The following is a 21939-nucleotide window of genomic DNA, read 5'->3' as shown; positions in this document are numbered from 1 at the left end:
TACAACCCTCCCTATCTCTGTAACCTCCTCCAGCCCCTACACCCCTCCCTATCTCTGTAACCTCCTCCAGCCCCTACACACCTCCCTATCTCTGTAACCTCCTCCAGCCCCTACACCCCTCCCTATCTCTGTAACCTCCTCCGGCCTCTACACCCCTCCCTATCTCTGTCACCTCCTCCAGCCCCTACTCCCCTCCCTATCTCTGTAACCTCCTCCGGCCTCTACAACCCTCCCTATCTCTGTAACCTTCTCCATTCCCTACACCCCTCCCTATCTCTGTAACCTCCTCCAGCCCCTACAACCCTCCCTATCTCTGTAACCTCCTCCAGCCCCTACACCCCTCCCTAGCTCTGTAACCTCCTCTGGCCTCTACACCCCTCCCTATCTCTGTAACCTCCTCCAGCCCCTACAACCCTCCCTATCTCAGTAACCTCGTCCGGCCTCTACAACCCTCCCCATCTCTGTAACCTCCTCCGGCCTCTACAACCCTCCCTATCTCTGTAACCTCCTCCGGCCTCTACACCCCTCCCTATCTCTGTAACCTCCTCCGGCCTCTACACCCCTCCCTATCTCTGTAACCTCCTCCGGCCTCTACAACCCTCCCTATCTCTGTAACCTCCTCCGGCCTCTACACCCCTCCCTATCTCTGTAACCTCCTCCGGCCTCTACAACCCTCCCTATCTCTGTAACCTCCTCCGGCCTCTACAACCCTCCCTATCTCTGTAACCTCCTCCGGCCCCTACAACCCTCCCTATCTCTGTAACCTCCTCCAGCCCCTACAACCCTCCCTATCTCTGTAATCTCCTCCAGCCCCTACAGCCCTCCCTATCTCGGTAACCTCCTCCAGCCCCTACAGCCCTCCCTATCTCTGTAACCTCCTCCAGCCCCTACAGCCCTCCCTATCTCTGAAACCTCCTCCGGCCTCTACACCCCTCCCTAGCTCTGTAATCTCCTGCAGCCCCTACAGCCCTCCCTATCTCTGTAACCTCCTCCAGCCCCTACACCCCTCCCTATCTCTGTCACCTCCTCCAGCCCCTACTACCCTCCCTGTCTCTGTCACCTCCTCCAGTCCCTACAACCCTCCCTATCTCTGTAACCTCCTGCAGCCCCTACACCCTCCATATCTCTGTAACCTCCTCCGGCCTCTACAACCCTCCCTATCTCTGTAACCTCCTCCGGCCTCTACACCCCTCCCTATCTCTGTAACCTCCTCCGGCCTCTACACCCCTCCCTATCTCTGTAACCTCCTCCAGCCCCTACAACCCTCCCTGTCTCTGTCACCTCCTCCAGTCCCTACAACCCTCCCTATCTCTGTAACCTCCTCCAGCCCCTACACCCTCCCTATCTCTGTAACCTCCTCCGGCCTCTACACCCCTCCCTCTCTCTGTAACCTCCTCCGGCCTCTACACCCCTCCCTATCTCTGTAACCTCCTCCAGCCCCTACACCCCTCCCTATCTCTGTAATCGCCTCCAGCCCCTACACCCCCTCCCTATCTCTGTAACCTCCTCCGGCCTCTACACCCCTCCCTGTCTCTGTCACCTCCTCCAGCCCCTACTACCCTCCCTGTCTCTGTCACCTCCTCCGGCCTCTACAACCCTCCCTATCTCTGTAACCTCCTCCGGCCTCTACACCCCTCCCTATCTCTGTAACCTCCTCCGGCCTCTACATCCCTCCCTATCTCTGTAACCTCCTCCAGCCCCTACACCCTCCCTATCTCTGTAACCTCCTCCGGCCTCTACACCCCTCCCTATCTCTGTAACCTCCTCCGGCCTCTACACCCCTCCCTATCTCTGTAACCTCCTCCAGCCCCTACACCCCTCCCTATCTCTGTAATCACCTCCAGCCCCTACACCCCCTCCCTATCTCTGTAACCTCCTCCGGCCTCTACACCCCTCCCTATCTCTGTAACCTCCTCCAGCCCCTACTCCCCTCCCTATCTCTGTAACCTCCTCCGGCCTCTACAACCCTCCCTATCTCTGTAACCTCCTCCAGCCCCTACACCCCTCCCTATATCTGTAACCTTCTCCAGCCCCTACACACCTCCCTATCTCTGTAACCTCCTCCAGCCCCTACACCCATCCCTCTCTCTGTAACCTCCTCCAGCCCGGCCTCTACACCCCTCCCTATCTCTGTAACCTCCTCCAGCCCGGCCTCTACACCCCTCCCTATCTCTGTCACCTCCTCCAGTCCCTACAACCCTCGCTATCTCTGTAACCTCCTCCAGCCCCTACACCCTCCCTATCTCTGTAACCTCCTCCGGCCTCGACAACCCTCCCTATCTCTGTAACCTCCTCCGGCCTCTACACCCCTCCCTATCTCTGTAACCTCCTCCGGCCTCTACACCCCTCCCTATCTCTGTAACCTCCTCCGGCCTCTACACCCCTCCCTATCTCTGTAACCTCCTCCAGCCCCTACACCCCTCCCTATCTCTGTAATCGCCTTCAGCCCCTACACCCCCTCCCTATCTCTGTAACCTCCTCCGGCCTCTACACCCCTCCCTATCTCTGTAACCTCCTCCAGCCCCTACTCCCCTCCCTATCTCTGTAACCTCCTCCGGCCTCTACAACCCTCCCTATCTCTGTAACCTCCTCCAGCCCCTACACCCCTCCCTATCTCTGTAACCTCCTCCAGCCCCTACACACCTCCCTATCTCTGTAACCTCCTCCAGCCCCTACACCCCTCCCTATCTCTGTAACCTCCTCCGGCCTCTACACCCCTCCCTATCTCTGTCACCTCCTCCAGCCCCTACTCCCCTCCCTATCTCTGTAACCTCCTCCGGCCTCTACAACCCTCCCTATCTCTGTAACCTTCTCCATTCCCTACACCCCTCCCTATCTCTGTAACCTCCTCCAGCCCCTACAACCCTCCCTATCTCTGTAACCTCCTCCAGCCCCTACACCCCTCCCTAGCTCTGTAACCTCCTCCGGCCTCTACACCCCTCCCTATCTCTGTAACCTCCTCCAGCCCCTACAACCCTCCCTATCTCAGTAACCTCGTCCGGCCTCTACAACCCTCCCCATCTCTGTAACCTCCTCCGGCCTCTACAACCCTCCCTATCTCTGTAACCTCCTCCGGCCTCTACACCCCTCCCTATCTCTGTAACCTCCTCCGGCCTCTACAACCCTCCCTATCTCTGCAACCTCCTCCAGCCCCTACAACCCTCCCTATCTCTGTAACCTCCTCCAGCCCCTACAACCCTCCCTATCTCTGTAATCTCCTCCATCCCCTACAGCCCTCCCTATCTCTGTAACCTCCTCCAGCCCCTACAGCCCTCCCTATCTCTGTAACCTCCTCCAGCCCCTACAGCCCTCCCTATCTCTGAAACCTCCTCCGGCCTCTACACCCCTCCCTAGCTCTGTAATCTCCTGCAGCCCCTACAGCCCTCCCTATCTCTGTAACCTCCTCCAGCCCCTACACCCCTCCCTATCTCTGTCACCTCCTCCAGCCCCTACTACCCTCCCTGTCTCTGTCACCTCCTCCAGTCCCTACAACCCTCCCTATCTCTGTAACCTCCTCCAGCCCCTACACCCTCCATATCTCTGTAACCTCCTCCGGCCTCTACAACCCTCCCTATCTCTGTAACCTCCTCCGGCCTCTACACCCCTCCCTATCTCTGTAACCTCCTCCGGCCTCTACACCCCTCCCTATCTCTGTAACCTCCTCCAGCCTTTACAACCCTCCCTCTCTCTGTCACCTCCTCCAGCCTCTACAACCCTCCCTATCTCTGTAACCTCCTCCAGCCCCTACACCCCTCCCTGTCTCTGTCACCTCCTCCAGCCCCTACTACCCTCCCTGTCTCTGTCACCTCCTCCAGTCCCTACAACCCTCCCTATCTCTGTAACCTCCTCCGGCCTCTACAACCCTCCCTATCTCTGTAACCTCCTCCGGCCTCTACACCCCTCCCTATCTCTGTAACCTCCTCCGGCCTCTACATCCCTCCCTATCTCTGTAACCTCCTCCAGCCCCTACACCCTCCCTATCTCTGTAACCTCCTCCGGCCTCTACACCCCTCCCTATCTCTGTAACCTCCTCCGGCCTCTACACCCCTCCCTATCTCTGTAACCTCCTCCAGCCCCTACACCCCTCCCTATCTCAGTAATCGCCTCCAGCCCCTACACCCCCTCCCTATCTCTGTAACCTCCTCCGGCCTCTACACCCCTCCCTATCTCTGTAACCTCCTCCAGCCCCTACTCCCCTCCCTATCTCTGTAACCTCCTCCGGCCTCTACAACCCTCCCTATCTCTGTAACCTCCTCCAGCCCCTACACCCCTCCCTATATCTGTAACCTCCTCCAGCCCCTACACACCTCCCTATCTCTGTAACCTCCTCCAGCCCCTACACCCATCCCTCTCTCTGTAACCTCCTCCAGCCCGGCCTCTACACCCCTCCCTATCTCTGTAACCTCCTCCAGCCCGGCCTCTACACCCCTCCCTATCTCTGTCACCTCCTCCAGTCCCTACAACCCTCGCTATCTCTGTAACCTCCTCCAGCCCCTACACCCTCCCGATCTCTGTAACCTCCTCCGGCCTCTACAACCCTCCCTATCTCTGTAACCTCCTCCGGCCTCTACACCCCTCCCTATCTCTGTAACCTCCTCCGGCCTCTACACCCCTCCCTATCTCTGTAACCTCCTCCGGCCTCTACACCCCTCCCTATCTCTGTAACCTCCTCCAGCCCCTACACCCCTCCCTATCTCTGTAATCGCCTTCAGCCCCTACACCCCCTCCCTATCTCTGTAACCTCCTCCGGCCTCTACACCCCTCCCTATCTCTGTAACCTCCTCCAGCCCCTACTCCCCTCCCTATCTCTGTAACCTCCTCCGGCCTCTACAACCCTCCCTATCTCTGTAACCTCCTCCAGCCCCTACACCCCTCCCTATCTCTGTAACCTCCTCCAGCCCCTACACACCTCCCTATCTCTGTAACCTCCTCCAGCCCCTACACCCCTCCCTATCTCTGTAACCTCCTCCGGCCTCTACACCCCTCCCTATCTCTGTAACCTCCTCCAGCCCCTACTCCCCTCCCTATCTCTGTAACCTCCTCCGGCCTCTACAACCCTCCCTATCTCTGTAACCTTCTCCATTCCCTACACCCCACCCTATCTCTGTAACCTCCTCCAGCCCCTACAACCCTCCCTATCTCTGTAACCTCCTCCAGCCCCTACACCCCTCCCTAGCTCTGTAACCTCCTCCGGCCTCTACACCCCTCCCTATCTCTGTAACCTCCTCCAGCCCCTACAACCCTCCCTATCTCAGTAACCTCGTCCGGCCTCTACAACCCTCCCCATCTCTGTAACCTCCTCCGGCCTCTACAACCCTCCCTATCTCTGTAACCTCCTCCGGCCTCTACACCCCTCCCTATCTCTGTAACCTCCTCCGGCCTCTACAACCCTCCCTATCTCTGTAACCTCCTCCGGCCTCTACACCCCTCCCTATCTCTGTAACCTCCTCCGGCCTCTACAACCCTCCCTATCTCTGTAACCTCCTCCAGCCCCTACAACCCTCCCTATCTCTGTAACCTCCTCCAGCCCCTACAACCCTCCCTATCTCTGTAATCTCCTCCAGCCCCTACAGCCCTCCCTATCTCTGTAACCTCCTCCAGCCCCTACAGCCCTCCCTATCTCTGTAACCTCCTCCAGCCCCTACAGCCCTCCCTATCTCTGAAACCTCCTCCGGCCTCTACACCCCTCCCTAGCTCTGTAATCTCCTGCAGCCCCTACAGCCCTCCCTATCTCTGTAACCTCCTCCAGCCCCTACACCCCTCCCTATCTCTGTCACCTCCTCCAGCCCCTACTACCCTCCCTGTCTCTGTCACCTCCTCCAGTCCCTACAACCCTCCCTATCTCTGTAACCTCCTCCAGCCCCTACACCCTCCATATCTCTGTAACCTCCTCCGGCCTCTACAACCCTCCCTATCTCTGTAACCTCCTCCGGCCTCTACACCCCTCCCTATCTCTGTAACCTCCTCCGGCCTCTACACCCCTCCCTATCTCTGTAACCTCCTCCAGCCCCTACAACCCTCCCTGTCTCTGTCACCTCCTCCAGTCCCTACAACCCTCCCTATCTCTGTAACCTCCTCCAGCCCCTACACCCTCCCTATCTCTGTAACCTCCTCCGGCCTCTACACCCCTCCCTCTCTCTGTAACCTCCTCCGGCCTCTACACCCCTCCCTATCTCTGTAACCTCCTCCAGCCCCTACACCCCTCCCTATCTCTGTAATCGCCTCCAGCCCCTACACCCCCTTCCTATCTCTGTAACCTCCTCCGGCCTCTACACCCCTCCCTGTCTCTGTCACCTCCTCCAGCCCCTACTACCCTCCCTGTCTCTGTCACCTCCTCCGGCCTCTACAACCCTCCCTATCTCTGTAACCTCCTCCGGCCTCTACACCCCTCCCTATCTCTGTAACCTCCTGCGGCCTCTACATCCCTCCCTATCTCTGTAACCTCCTCCAGCCCCTACACCCTCCCTATCTCTGTAACCTCCTCCGGCCTCTACACCCCTCCCTATCTCTGTAACCTCCTCCGGCCTCTACACCCCTCCCTATCTCTGTAACCTCCTCCAGCCCCTACACCCCTCCCTATCTCTGTAATCACCTCCAGCCCCTACACCCCCTCCCTATCTCTGTAACCTCCTCCGGCCTCTACATCCCTCCCTATCTCTGTAACCTCCTCCAGCCCCTACATCCTCCCTATCTCTGTAACCTCCTCCGGCCTCTACACCCCTCCCTATCTCTGTAACCTCCTCCGGCCTCTACACCCCTCCCTATCTCTGTAACCTCCTCCAGCCCCTACACCCCTCCCTATCTCAGTAATCGCCTCCAGCCCCTACACCCCCTCCCTATCTCTGTAACCTCCTCCGGCCTCTACACCCCTCCCTATCTCTGTAACCTCCTCCAGCCCCTACTCCCCTCCCTATCTCTGTAACCTCCTCCGGCCTCTACAACCCTCCCTATCTCTGTAACCTCCTCCAGCCCCTACACCCCTCCCTATATCTGTAACCTCCTCCAGCCCCTACACACCTCCCTATCTCTGTAACCTCCTCCAGCCCCTACACCCATCCCTCTCTCTGTAACCTCCTCCAGCCCGGCCTCTACACCCCTCCCTATCTCTGTAACCTCCTCCAGCCCGGCCTCTACACCCCTCCCTATCTCTGTCACCTCCTCCAGTCCCTACAACCCTCGCTATCTCTGTAACCTCCTCCAGCCCCTACACCCTCCCGATCTCTGTAACCTCCTCCGGCCTCTACAACCCTCCCTATCTCTGTAACCTCCTCCGGCCTCTACACCCCTCCCTATCTCTGTAACCTCCTCCGGCCTCTACACCCCTCCCTATCTCTGTAACCTCCTCCGGCCTCTACACCCCTCCCTATCTCTGTAACCTCCTCCAGCCCCTACACCCCTCCCTATCTCTGTAATCGCCTTCAGCCCCTACACCCCCTCCCTATCTCTGTAACCTCCTCCGGCCTCTACACCCCTCCCTATCTCTGTAACCTCCTCCAGCCCCTACTCCCCTCCCTATCTCTGTAACCTCCTCCGGCCTCTACAACCCTCCCTATCTCTGTAACCTCCTCCAGCCCCTACACCCCTCCCTATCTCTGTAACCTCCTCCAGCCCCTACACACCTCCCTATCTCTGTAACCTCCTCCAGCCCCTACACCCCTCCCTATCTCTGTAACCTCCTCCGGCCTCTACACCCCTCCCTATCTCTGTAACCTCCTCCAGCCCCTACTCCCCTCCCTATCTCTGTAACCTCCTCCGGCCTCTACAACCCTCCCTATCTCTGTAACCTTCTCCATTCCCTACACCCCACCCTATCTCTGTAACCTCCTCCAGCCCCTACAACCCTCCCTATCTCTGTAACCTCCTCCAGCCCCTACACCCCTCCCTAGCTCTGTAACCTCCTCCGGCCTCTACACCCCTCCCTATCTCTGTAACCACCTCCAGCCCCTACAACCCTCCCTATCTCAGTAACCTCGTCCGGCCTCTACAACCCTCCCCATCTCTGTAACCTCCTCCGGCCTCTACAACCCTCCCTATCTCTGTAACCTCCTCCGGCCTCTACACCCCTCCCTATCTCTGTAACCTCCTCCGGCCTCTACAACCCTCCCTATCTCTGTAACCTCCTCCGGCCTCTACACCCCTCCCTATCTCTGTAACCTCCTCCGGCCTCTACAACCCTCCCTATCTCTGTAACCTCCTCCAGCCCCTACAACCCTCCCTATCTCTGTAACCTCCTCCAGCCCCTACAACCCTCCCTATCTCTGTAATCTCCTCCAGCCCCTACAGCCCTCCCTATCTCTGTAACCTCCTCCAGCCCCTACAGCCCTCCCTATCTCTGTAACCTCCTCCAGCCCCTACAGCCCTCCCTATCTCTGTAACCTCCTCCGGCCTCTACAACCCTCCCTATCTCTGTAACCTCCTCCAGCCCCTACTCCCCTCCCTATCTCTGTAACCTCCTCCGGCCTCTACAACCCTCCCTATCTCTGTAACCTCCTCCAGCCCCTACACCCCTCCCTATCTCTGTAACCTCCTCCAGCCCCTACACACCTCCCTATCTCTGTAACCTCCTCCAGCCCCTACACCCCTCCCTATCTCTGTAACCTCCTCCGGCCTCTACACCCCTCCCTATCTCTGTAACCTCCTCCAGCCCCTACTCCCCTCCCTATCTCTGTAACCTCCTCCGGCCTCTACAACCCTCCCTATCTCTGTAACCTTCTCCATTCCCTACACCCCACCCTATCTCTGTAACCTCCTCCAGCCCCTACAACCCTCCCTATCTCTGTAACCTCCTCCAGCCCCTACACCCCTCCCTAGCTCTGTAACCTCCTCCGGCCTCTACACCCCTCCCTATCTCTGTAACCTCCTCCAGCCCCTACAACCCTCCCTATCTCAGTAACCTCGTCCGGCCTCTACAACCCTCCCCATCTCTGTAACCTCCTCCGGCCTCTACAACCCTCCCTATCTCTGTAACCTCCTCCGGCCTCTACACCCCTCCCTATCTCTGTAACCTCCTCCGGCCTCTACAACCCTCCCTATCTCTGTAACCTCCTCCGGCCTCTACACCCCTCCCTATCTCTGTAACCTCCTCCGGCCTCTACAACCCTCCCTATCTCTGTAACCTCCTCCAGCCCCTACAACCCTCCCTATCTCTGTAACCTCCTCCAGCCCCTACAACCCTCCCTATCTCTGTAATCTCCTCCAGCCCCTACAGCCCTCCCTATCTCTGTAACCTCCTCCAGCCCCTACAGCCCTCCCTATCTCTGTAACCTCCTCCAGCCCCTACAGCCCTCCCTATCTCTGAAACCTCCTCCGGCCTCTACAACCCTCCCTATCTCTGTAACCTCCTCCGGCCTCTACACCCCTCCCTATCTCTGTAACCTCCTCCGGCCTCTACAACCCTCCCTATCTCTGTAACCTCCTCCGGCCTCTACACCCCTCCCTATCTCTGTAACCTCCTCCGGCCTCTACAACCCTCCCTATCTCTGTAACCTCCTCCAGCCCCTACAACCCTCCCTATCTCTGTAACCTCCTCCAGCCCCTACAACCCTCCCTATCTCTGTAATCTCCTCCAGCCCCTACAGCCCTCCCTATCTCTGTAACCTCCTCCAGCCCCTACAGCCCTCCCTATCTCTGTAACCTCCTCCAGCCCCTACAGCCCTCCCTATCTCTGAAACCTCCTCCGGCCTCTACACCCCTCCCTAGCTCTGTAATCTCCTGCAGCCCCTACAGCCCTCCCTATCTCTGTAACCTCCTCCAGCCCCTACACCCCTCCCTATCTCTGTCACCTCCTCCAGCCCCTACTACCCTCCCTGTCTCTGTCACCTCCTCCAGTCCCTACAACCCTCCCTATCTCTGTAACCTCCTCCAGCCCCTACACCCTCCATATCTCTGTAACCTCCTCCGGCCTCTACAACCCTCCCTATCTCTGTAACCTCCTCCGGCCTCTACACCCCTCCCTATCTCTGTAACCTCCTCCGGCCTCTACACCCCTCCCTATCTCTGTAACCTCCTCCAGCCCCTACAACCCTCCCTGTCTCTGTCACCTCCTCCAGTCCCTACAACCCTCCCTATCTCTGTAACCTCCTCCAGCCCCTACACCCTCCCTATCTCTGTAACCTCCTCCGGCCTCTACACCCCTCCCTCTCTCTGTAACCTCCTCCGGCCTCTACACCCCTCCCTATCTCTGTAACCTCCTCCAGCCCCTACACCCCTCCCTATCTCTGTAATCGCCTCCAGCCCCTACACCCCCTTCCTATCTCTGTAACCTCCTCCGGCCTCTACACCCCTCCCTGTCTCTGTCACCTCCTCCAGCCCCTACTACCCTCCCTGTCTCTGTCACCTCCTCCGGCCTCTACAACCCTCCCTATCTCTGTAACCTCCTCCGGCCTCTACACCCCTCCCTATCTCTGTAGCCTCCTCCGGCCTCTACATCCCTCCCTATCTCTGTAACCTCCTCCAGCCCCTACACCCTCCCTATCTCTGTAACCTCCTCCGGCCTCTACACCCCTCCCTATCTCTGTAACCTCCTCCGGCCTCTACACCCCTCCCTATCTCTGTAACCTCCTCCAGCCCCTACACCCCTCCCTATCTCTGTAATCACCTCCAGCCCCTACACCCCCTCCCTATCTCTGTAACCTCCTCCGGCCTCTACACCCCTCCCTATCTCTGTAACCTCCTCCAGCCCCTACTCCCCTCCCTATCTCTGTAACCTCCTCCGGCCTCGACAACCCTCCCTATCTCTGTAACCTCCTCCAGCCCCTACACCCCTCCCTATATCTGTAACCTTCTCCAGCCCCTACACACCTCCCTATCTCTGTAACCTCCTCCAGCCCCTACACCCATCCCTCTCTCTGTAACCTCCTCCAGCCCGGCCTCTACACCCCTCCCTATCTCTGTAACCTCCTCCAGCCCGGCCTCTACACCCCTCCCTATCTCTGTCACCTCCTCCAGTCCCTACAACCCTCGCTATCTGTAACCTCCTCCAGCCCCTACACCCTCCCTATCTCTGTAACCTCCTCCGGCCTCTACAACCCTCCCTATCTCTGTAACCTCCTCCGGCCTCTACACCCTTCCCTATCTCTGTAACCTCCTCCGGCCTCTACACCCCTCCCTATCTCTGTAACCTCCTCCGGCCTCTACACCCCTCCCTATCTCTGTAACCTCCTCCAGCCCCTACACCCCTCCCTATCTCTGTAATCGCCTTCAGCCCCTACACCCCCTCCCTATCTCTGTAACCTCCTCCGGCCTCTACACCCCTCCCTATCTCTGTAACCTCCTCCAGCCCCTACTCCCCTCCCTATCTCTGTAACCTCCTCCGGCCTCTACAACCCTCCCTATCTCTGTAACCTCCTCCAGCCCCTACACCCATCCCTCTCTCTGTAACCTCCTCCAGCCCGGCCTCTACACCCCTCCCTATCTCTGTAACCTCCTCCAGCCCGGCCTCTACACCCCTCCCTATCTCTGTAATCGCCTTCAGCCCCTACACCCCCTCCCTATCTCTGTAACCTTCTCCATTCCCTACACCCCTCCCTATCTCTGTAACCTCCTCCAGCCCCTACAACCCTCCCTATATCTGTAACCTTCTCCAGCCCCTACACACCTCCCTATCTCTGTAACCTCCTCCAGCCCCTACACCCATCCCTCTCTCTGTAACCTCCTCCAGCCCGGCCTCTACACCCCTCCCTATCTCTGTAACCTCCTCCAGCCCGGCCTCTACACCCCTCCCTATCTCTGTCACCTCCTTCAGCCCCTACACCCCCTCCCTATCTCTGTAACCTCCTCCGGCCTCTACACCCCTCCCTATCTCTGTAACCTCCTCCAGCCCCTACTCCCCTCCCTATCTCTGTAACCTCCTCCGGCCTCTACAACCCTCCCTATCTCTGTAACCTCCTCCAGCCCCTACACCCCTCCCTATCTCTGTAACCTCCTCCAGCCCCTACACACCTCCCTATCTCTGTAACCTCCTCCAGCCCCTACACCCCTCCCTATCTCTGTAACCTCCTCCGGCCTCTACACCCCTCCCTATCTCTGTCACCTCCTCCAGCCCCTACTCCCCTCCCTATCTCTGTAACCTCCTCCGGCCTCTACAACCCTCCCTATCTCTGTAACCTTCTCCATTCCCTACACCCCTCCCTATCTCTGTAACCTCCTCCAGCCCCTACACCCCTCCCTATATCTGTAACCTTCTCCAGCCCCTACACACCTCCCTATCTCTGTAACCTCCTCCAGCCCCTACACCCATCCCTCTCTCTGTAACCTCCTCCAGCCCGGCCTCTACACCCCTCCCTATCTCTGTAACCTCCTCCAGCCCGGCCTCTACACCCCTCCCTATCTCTGTCACCTCCTCCAGTCCCTACAACCCTCGCTATCTCTGTAACCTCCTCCAGCCCCTACACCCTCCCTATCTCTGTAACCTCCTCCGGCCTCTACAACCCTCCCTACCTCTGTAACCTCCTCCGGCCTCTACACCCCTCCCTATCTCAGTAACCTCCTCCGGCCTCTACACCCCTCCCTATCTCTGTAACCTCCTCCAGCCCCTACACCCCTCCCTATCTCTGTAATCGCCTTCAGCCCCTACACCCCCTCCCTATCTCTGTAACCTCCTCCGGCCTCTACACCCCTCCCTATCTCTGTAACCTCCTCCAGCCCCTACTCCCCTCCCTATCTCTGTAACCTCCTCCGGCCTCTACAACCCTCCCTATCTCTGTAACCTCCTCCAGCCCCTACACCCCTCCCTATCTCTGTAACCTCCTCCAGCCCCTACACACCTCCCTATCTCTGTAACCTCCTCCAGCCCCTACACCCCTCCCTATCTCTGTAACCTCCTCCGGCCTCTACACCCCTCCCTATCTCTGTCACCTCCTCCAGCCCCTACTCCCCTCCCTATCTCTGTAACCTCCTCCGGCCTCTACAACCCTCCCTATCTCTGTAACCTTCTCCATTCCCTACACCCCTCCCTATCTCTGTAACCTCCTCCAGCCCCTACAACCCTCCCTATCTCTGTAACCTCCTCCAGCCCCTACACCCCTCCCTAGCTCTGTAACCTCCTCCGGCCTCTACACCCCTCCCTATCTCTGTAACCTCCTCCAGCCCCTACAACCCTCCCTATCTCAGTAACCTCGTCCGGCCTCTACAACCCTCCCCATCTCTGTAACCTCCTCCGGCCTCTACAACCCTCCCTATCTCTGTAACCTCCTCCGGCCTCTACACCCCTCCCTATCTCTGTAACCTCCTCCGGCCTCTACAACCCTCCCTATCTCTGCAACCTCCTCCAGCCCCTACAACCCTCCCTATCTCTGTAACCTCCTCCAGCCCCTACAACCCTCCCTATCTCTGTAATCTCCTCCAGCCCCTACAGCCCTCCCTATCTCTGTAACCTCCTCCAGCCCCTACAGCCCTCCCTATCTCTGTAACCTCCTCCAGCCCCTACAGCCCTCCCTATCTCTGAAACCTCCTCCGGCCTCTACACCCCTCCCTAGCTCTGTAATCTCCTGCAGCCCCTACAGCCCTCCCTATCTCTGTAACCTCCTCCAGCCCCTACACCCCTCCCTATCTCTGTCACCTCCTCCAGCCCCTACTACCCTCCCTGTCTCTGTCACCTCCTCCAGTCCCTACAACCCTCCCTATCTCGGTAACCTCCTCCAGCCCCTACACCCTCCATATCTCTGTAACCTCCTCCGGCCTCTACAACCCTCCCTATCTCTGTAACCTCCTCCGGCCTCTACACCCCTCCCTATCTCTGTAACCTCCTCCGGCCTCTACACCCCTCCCTATCTCTGTAACCTCCTCCAGCCCCTACAACCCTCCCTATCTCTGTAACGTCCTCCAGCCCCTACACCCTCCCTATCTCTGTAACCTCCTCCGGCCTCTACACCCCTCCCTCTCTCTGTAACCTCCTCCGGCCTCTACACCCCTCCCTATCTCTGTAACCTCCTCCAGCCCCTACACCCCTCCCTATCTCTGTAATCGCCTCCAGCCCCTACACCCCCTCCCTATCTCTGTAACCTCCTCCGGCCTCTACACCCCTCCCTATCTCTGTAACCTCCTCCAGCCCCTAATCCCCTCCCTATCTCTGTAATCTCCTCCGGCCTCTACAACCCTCCCTATCTCTGTAACCTCCTCCAGCCCCTACACCCCTCCCTATCTCTGTAACCTCCTCCAGCCCCTACACACCTCCCTATCTCTGTAACCTCCTCCAGCCCCTACACCCCTTCCTATCTCTGTAACCTCCTCCAGCCCGGCCTCTACACCCCTCCCTAGCTCTGTAATCTCCTGCAGCCCCTACAGCCCTCCCTATCTCTGTAACCTCCTCCAGCCCCTACACCCCTCCCTATCTCTGTCACCTCCTCCAGCCCCTACTACCCTCCCTGTCTCTGTCACCTCCTCCAGTCCCTACAACCCTCCCTATCTCTGTAACCTCCTCCAGCCCCTACACCCTCCATATCTCTGTAACCTCCTCCGGCCTCTACAACCCTCCCTATCTCTGTAACCTCCTCCGGCCTCTACACCCCTCCCTATCTCTGTAACCTCCTCCGGCCTCTACACCCCTCCCTATCTCTGTAACCTCCTCCAGCCCCTACAACCCTCCCTGTCTCTGTCACCTCCTCCAGTCCCTACAACCCTCCCTATCTCTGTAACCTCCTCCAGCCCCTACACCCTCCCTATCTCTGTAACCTCCTCCGGCCTCTACACCCCTCCCTCTCTCTGTAACCTCCTCCGGCCTCTACACCCCTCCCTATCTCTGTAACCTCCTCCAGCCCCTACACCCCTCCCTATCTCTGTAATCGCCTCCAGCCCCTACACCCCCTCCCTATCTCTGTAACCTCCTCCGGCCTCTACACCCCTCCCTATCTCTGTAACCTCCTCCAGCCCCTAATCCCCTCCCTATCTCTGTAATCTCCTCCGGCCTCTACCACCCTCCCTATCTCTGTAACCTCCTCCAGCCCCTACACCCCTCCCTATCTCTGTAACCTCCTCCAGCCCCTACACACCTCCCTATCTCTGTAACCTCCTCCAGCCCCTACACCCCTCCCTATCTCTGTAACCTCCTCCAGCCCCTACAATCCTCCCTATCTCTGTAACCTCCTCCAGCCCCTACAATCCTCCCTATCGCTGTAACCTCCTCCAGCCCCTACAATCCTCCCTATCTCTGTAATCTCCTCCAGCCCCTACAACCCTCCCTATCTCTGTAACCTCCTCCAGCCCCTACACCCTCCCTATCTCTGTAACCTCCTCCAGCCCCTACACCCCTCCCTATCTCTGTCACCTCCTCCAGCCCCTACTACCCTCCCTGTCTCTGTCACCTCCTCCAGTCCCTACAACCCTCCCTATCTCTGTAACCTCCTCCAGCCCCTACACCCTCCATATCTCTGTAACCTCCTCCGACCTCTACAACCCTCCCTATCTCTGTAATCTCCTCCAGCCCCTACAGCCCTCCCTATCTCTGTAACCTCCTCCAGCCCCTACAGCCCTCCCTATCTCTGTAACCTCCTCCAGCCCCTACAACCCTCCCTATCTCTGTAACCTCCTCCGGCCTCTACACCCCTCCCTATCTCTGTAACCTCCTCCGGCCTCTACACCCCTCCCTATCTCTCTAACCTCCTCCGGCCTCTACACCCCTCCCTATCTCTGTAACCTCCTCCAGCCCCTACACCCCTCCCTATCTCTGTAACCTCCTCCAGCCCCTACACCCTCTCCCTATCTCTGTAACCTCCTCCGGCCCCTACACCCCTCCCTATCTCTGTAACCTCCTCCAGCCCGGCCTCTACACCCCTCCCTATCTCTGTAACCTCCTCCAGCCCCTACACACCTCCCGATCTCTGTAACCTTCTCCATCCCCTACACCCCTCCCTATCTCTGTAACCTCCTCCAGCCCCTACAACCCTCCCTATCTCTGTAACCTCCTCCAGCCCCTACACCCCTCCCTAGCTCTGTAACCTCCTCCGGCCTCTACACCCCTCCTTATCCCTGTAACCTCCTCCAGCCCCTACAACCCTCCCTATGTCTGTAACCTCGTCCGGCCTCTACAACCCTCCCCATCTCTGTAACCTCCTCCGGCCTCGACAACCCTCCCTATCTCTGTAACCTCCTCCGGCCTCGACAACCCTCCCTATCTCTGCAACCTCCTCCAGCCCCTACAACCCTCCCTATCTCTGTAATCTCCTCCAGCCCCTACAGCCCTCCCTATCTCTGTAATCTCCTCCAGCCCCTACAGCCCTCCCTATCTCTGTAACCTCCTCCAGCCCCTACAGCCCTCCCTATCTCTGTAACCTCCTCCAGCCCCTACAGCCCTCCCTATCTCTGAAACCTCCTCCGGCCTCTACACCCCTCCCTAGCTCTGTAATCACCTGCAGCCCCTACAATCCTCCCTATCTCTGTAACCTCCTCCAGCCCCTACAATCCTCCCTATCGCTGTAACCTCCTCCAGCCCCTACAATCCTCCCTATCTCTGTAATCTCCTCCAGCCCCTACAACCCTCCCTATCTCTGTAACCTCCTCCAGCCCCTACAACCCTCCCTATTTCTGTAACCTCCTCCGGCCTCTACAACCCTCACTGTCTCTGTAATCTCCTCCAGCCCCTACAACCCTCCCTATCTCTGTAACCTCCTCCAGCCCCTACAACCCTCCCTATCTCTGTAATCTCCAGCCCCTACAACCCTCCCTATCTCTGTAACCTCCTCCAGCCCCTACAGCCCTCCCTATCTCTGAAACCTCCTCCGGCCTCTACACCCCTCCCTAGCTCTGTAATCACCTGCAGCCCCTACAGCCCTCCCTATCTCTGTAACCTCCTCCAGCCCCGACAGCCCTCCCTATCTCTCTAAACTCCTCCAGCCCCTACAATCCTCCCTATCTCTGTAACCTCCTCGAGCCCCTACAATCCTCCCTATCTCTGTAATCTCCTCCAGCCCCTACAACCCTCCCTATCTCTGTAACCTCCTCCGGCCTCTACAACCCTCCCTATCTCTGTAACCTCCTCCGGCCTCTACAACCCCCCCTATCTCTGTAACCTCCTCCGGCCTCTACACCCCCCTCCCTATCTCTGTAATCTCCTTCAGTCTCTACAATCCTCCCTATCTCTTTAATCTCCTTCAGTCTCTACAATCCTCCCTATCTCTTTAATCTCCTCCAGCCCCTACAACCCTCCCTATCTCTGTAACCTCCTCCAGCCTCTACAACCCTCCCTATCTCTGCAACCTCCTCCGGCCTCTACACCCCTCCCTATCTCTGTAACCTCCTCCGGCCTCTACAACCCTCCCTATCTCTGTAACCTCCTCTGGCCTCTACAACGCTCCCTATCTCTGTAACCTCCTCCAGCCCCTACAACCCTCCCTATCTCTGTAACCTCCTCCAGCCCCTACAACCCTCCCTATCTCTGTAATCTCCAGCCCCTACAACCCTCCCTATCTCTGTAACTTCCTCCGGCCTCTACAACCCTCCCTATCTCTGTAACCTCCTCCGGCCTCTACAACCCTCCCTATCTCTGTAACCTCCTCCGGCCTCTACAACCCTCCCTATCTCTGTAACCTCCTCCAGCCCCTCCAACCCTCCCTATCTCTGTAACCTCCTCCAGCACCTGCAGCCGTCCCTATCTCTGTAACCTCCTCCAGCCCCCTACAACCCTCCCTATCTCTGTAACCTCCTCCAGACCCTACACCCCTCCCTATCCCTAACCTCCTCCAGCCCCTACAACCCTCCCTATCCCTAACCGCCTCCAGTCCCTACAACCCTCCCTATCTATAACCTCCTCCGGCCTCTACGCCCCTCCCTATCTCTGTAACCTCCTCCAGCCCCTACAGCCCTCCCTATCTCTCTAAACTCCTCCAGCCCCTACAATCCTCCCTATCTCTGTAACCTCCTCCAGCCCCTACAATCCTCCCTATCTCTGTAACCTCCTCCGGCCTCTACACCCCTCCCTATCTCTGTAACCTCCTCCGGCCTCTACAACCCTCCATATCTCTGTAACCTCCTCCGGCCTCTACAACCCCCCCTATCTCTGTAACCTCCTCCGGCCTCTACACCCCCCTCCCTATCTCTGTAATCTCCTTCAGTCTCTACAATCCTCCCTATCTCTTTAATCTCCTTCAGTCTCTACAATCCTCCCTATCTCACTAATCTCCTCCAGCCCCTACAACCCTCCCTATCTCTGTAACCTCCTCCGGCCTCTACAACCCTCCCTATCTCTGTAACCTCCTCCGGCCTCTGCACCCCTCCCTATATCTGTAACCTCCTCCGGCCTCTACACCCCTCCCTATCTCTGTAACCTCCTCCGGCCTCTACACCCCTCCCTATCTCTGTAACCTCCTCCGGCCTCTACAACCCTCCCTATCTCTGTAACCTCCTCCGTCCTCTACAACCCTCCCTATCTCTGTAACCTCCTCCAGCACCTACAGCCGTCCCTATCTCTGTAACCTCCTCCAGCCCCCTACAACCCTCCCTATCTCTGTAACCTCCTCCAGACCCTACACCCCTCCCTATCCCTAACCTCCTCCAGCCCCACAACCCTCCCTATCCCTAACCGCCTCCAGTCCCTACAACCCTCCCTATCTCTGTGACCTCCTCCAGCCCCTACAACCCTCCCTATCTCTGTAACCTCCTCCAGTCCCTACAACCCTCCCTATCTCTGTAACCTCCTCCAGCCCCTACAACCCTCCCTATCTCTGTAACCTCCTCCAGCCCCTACAACCCTCCCTATCTCTGTAACCTCCTCCAGCCCCTACAACCCTCCCTATCTCTGTAACCTCCTCCACCCCTACAGCCTTCCCTATCTCTGTAACCTCCTCCGGCCTCTACAACCCTCCCTATCTCTGTAACCTCCTCCGGCCTCTGCACCCCTCCCTATATCTGTAACCTCCTCCGGCCTCTACACCCCTCCCTATCTCTGTAACCTCCTCCGGCCTCTACACCCCTCCCTATCTCTGTAACCTCCTCCGGCCTCTACAACCTTCCCTATCTCTGTAACCTCCTCTGTCCTCTACAACCCTCCCTATCTCTCTAACCTCCTCCAGCACCTACAGCCGTCCCTATCTCTGTAACCTCCTCCAGCCCCCTACAACCCTCCCTATCTCTGTAACCTCCTCCAGACCCTACACCCCTCCCTATCCCTAACCTCCTCCAGCCCCTACAACCCTCCCTATCCCTAACCGCCTCCAGTCCCTACAACCCTCCCTATCTCTGTAACCTCTTCCAGCCCCTACAACCCTCCCTATCTCTGTAACCTCCTCCACCCCTGCAGCCCTCCCTATCTCTGTAACCTCCTCCAGCCCCTACACCCCTCCCTATCTCTGTAACCTCCTCCAGACCCTACACCCCTCCCTATCCCTAACCTCCTCCAGCCCCTACAACCCTCCCTATCCCTAACCGCCTCCAGTCCCTACAACCCTCCCTATCTCTGTAACCTCCTCCAGCCACTACAACCCTCCCTATCTCTGTAACCTCCTCCAGTCCCTACAACCCTCCCTATCTCTGTAACCTCCTCCAGCCCCTACAACCCTCCCTATCTCTGTAACCTCCTCCAGCCCCTACAACCCTCCCTATCTCTGTAACCTCCTCCAGCCCCTACAACCCTCCCTATCTCTGTAACCTCCTCCACCCCTACAGCCCTCCCTATCTCTGTAACCTCCTCCAGCCCCTACAACCCTCCCTATCTCTGTAACCTCCTCCAGCCCCTACAACCCTCCCTATCTCTGTAACCTCCTCCACCCCTACAGCCCTCCCTATCTCTGTAACCTCCTCCAGCCCCTACAACCCTCCCTATCTCTGTAACCTCCTCCAGCCCCTACAACCCTCCCTATCTCTGTAACCTCCTCCAGCCCCTACAACCCTCCCTATCTCTGTAACCTCCTCCAGTCCCTACAACCCTCCGGGAATTCTGCAGCCCTCCAAACCCTGCCTCTTGATCATTCCCCAATTCCCGTCACTCCACCGTGCTGTCAGCTGCCTGCGGAGGGGGAGGGGGATTTGGGGAGGGGGAGGGGGATTTGGGGGGGAGGGGGGTGTTAAGCTCTGGAATTCCATCCCTAAACCTCTCCAGCTCTCTCTCTCTCTCTCCTTGCTTTAAGACTCTCCTTCAAATCTTACTCTTTGACTGAATGTTTGGTCACCTGCCCCTAATTTCAGCCCATGTGTCTGGATGTTAGTTGTTGTGTGATAATCTCTCCCAGGCCGTATTATCCGTTTAACTGTTAAACTATTTTTGAACTAGTTTACCCAGTTGGGCCGGTTAGCTCTCAATACATTTCCCCACCTCTCCAGTATCTCAATCCAGTCGGTCAGTGTTGACCTCTCCCAGGTTGTGACCACCAACGATTTCTGTTTTCTCTCAGGCGGCAGGGATGAGCGGGTGTTGAGCTATGAGGCCGTTCTACAAATGGAAGGTGAGTAAGGTCCCTGAAATCTTGACCAAATTATCTCCTGCTAGGGCATGGAGGGGGTGGGGGTGGGTTGACGTCCCGTTCCAGAGGGTCAGTACTGAGGGAGTGCTGCACTGTCAGAGGGTCAGTACTGAGGGAGTGTCGCACTGTCAGAGGGTCAGTACTGAGGGAGTGCCGCACTGTCAGAGGGTCAGTACTGAGGGAGTGCCGCACTGTCAGAGGGTCAGTACTGAGGGAGTGCCGCACTGTCAGAGGGTCAGTACTGAGGGAGTGCCGCATTTCAGAGGGTCAATACTGAGGGAGTGCCGCACTGTCAGAGGGTCAGTACTGAGGGAGTGTCGCACTGTCAGAGGGTCAGTACTGAGGGAGTGCCGCACTGTCAGAGGGTCAGTACTGAGGGAGTGCCGCACTGTCAGAGGGTCAGTACTGAGGGAGTGCAGCACTGTAAGAGGCTGCAGTACTGAGGGAGTGCTGCACTGTCAGAGGGTCCGTACTGAGGGAGTGCCGCATTTCAGAGGGTCAGTACTGAGGGAGTGCCGCACTGTCAGAGGCTCAGTACTGAGGGAGTGCTGTACTGTCAGAGGGTCAGTACTGAGGGAGGGCCGCACTGTCAGAGGGTCAGTACTGAGGGAGTGCTGCACTGTCAGAGGGTCAGTACTGAGGGAATGCTGTACTGTCAGAGGGTCAGTACTGAGGGAGTGCGGCACTGTCAGAGGGTCAGTACCGAGGGAGTGCCGCACTGTCAGAGGGTCAGTACTGAGGGAGTGCCGCACTGTCAGAGGGTCAGTACTGAGGGAGTGTCGCACTGTCAGAGGGTCAGTACTGAGGGAGTGCCGCACTGTCAGAGGGTCAGTACTGAGGGAGTGCCGCACTGTCAGAGGGTCAGTACTGAGGGACTGCCGCACTGTCAGAGGGTCAGTACTGAGGGAGAGCTTTTGGGACTCCAGAAGGATGTGAACGGTGCTAGAGAAATTCTAATTCTGTCTCCATTATCTGCAGTTCACTACGCTCGTCCAATAATCATCCTGGGACCCACCAAGGACCGGGTGAACGATGACTTGCTGTCCGAATTCCCGGACAAGTTTGGATCGTGTGTGCCACGTGAGTATGTGATCCCCAGTCCGTGTGGCCTGGGCAGATGCAATGACACTGGCACTGTTTTCCTCTCTGACCGAGGGAGAATAACATCCCTTTCGACACGCCCTGCTTTAGACATTGTCGCACACCCCAAACCCTGATCCAATTCTCACTGTGGGTGCCAATAATTCGGAGGCAGGATAAGATGTCAAACAGCAAACAGAGTCTATTTATTCATCAAACAGCAGAATCCATTTAGCCATTAAACATCAGGATCTATTTTTCGATCATTCAGTGGAGGGTTTAATTCAGCGCCCCTGTTGCGTTGCGCCCAATGGGTGAATTGTGTGCCAGCCCCAAATCAGTCACCTGACTCTCTCCGCTCAGCACGATCTGGATATCGCCGTCCCTGGGACTCTTTACCGCAGGAGGCTGTGGAGGCCAAATCGCTGAGTGTCTTCAAGACAGAGATAGATAGGTTCTTGATCAATAAGGG

At 57.8% G+C, this 21939-nt stretch overlaps 1 protein-coding gene across 4 annotated transcripts in view; it reads left to right on the top strand.

The window, feature by feature from the left end:
* LOC140404625 (disks large homolog 4) overlaps window positions 1-21939 on the top strand; it is a 912024-nt gene that overhangs the window by 878356 nt on the left and 11729 nt on the right. For all 4 annotated transcript variants that reach the window (XM_072493232.1, XM_072493231.1, XM_072493230.1 and 1 more), the window contains 2 exons: window positions 20319-20369; window positions 21366-21467. In XM_072493232.1, coding sequence (XP_072349333.1) covers window positions 20319-20369; window positions 21366-21467 — 153 coding nt within the window. The remainder of the gene's footprint in view (window positions 1-20318; window positions 20370-21365; window positions 21468-21939) is intronic.

The sequence above is a fragment of the Scyliorhinus torazame genome, chromosome 31 (assembly GCF_047496885.1).
Source record: "Scyliorhinus torazame isolate Kashiwa2021f chromosome 31, sScyTor2.1, whole genome shotgun sequence".
Lineage (NCBI taxonomy): Eukaryota > Metazoa > Chordata > Chondrichthyes > Carcharhiniformes > Scyliorhinidae > Scyliorhinus > Scyliorhinus torazame.
The sequence above is the reverse complement of the archived record's forward strand: the minus strand, read 5'-3'. Positions and strand labels throughout refer to the sequence as shown.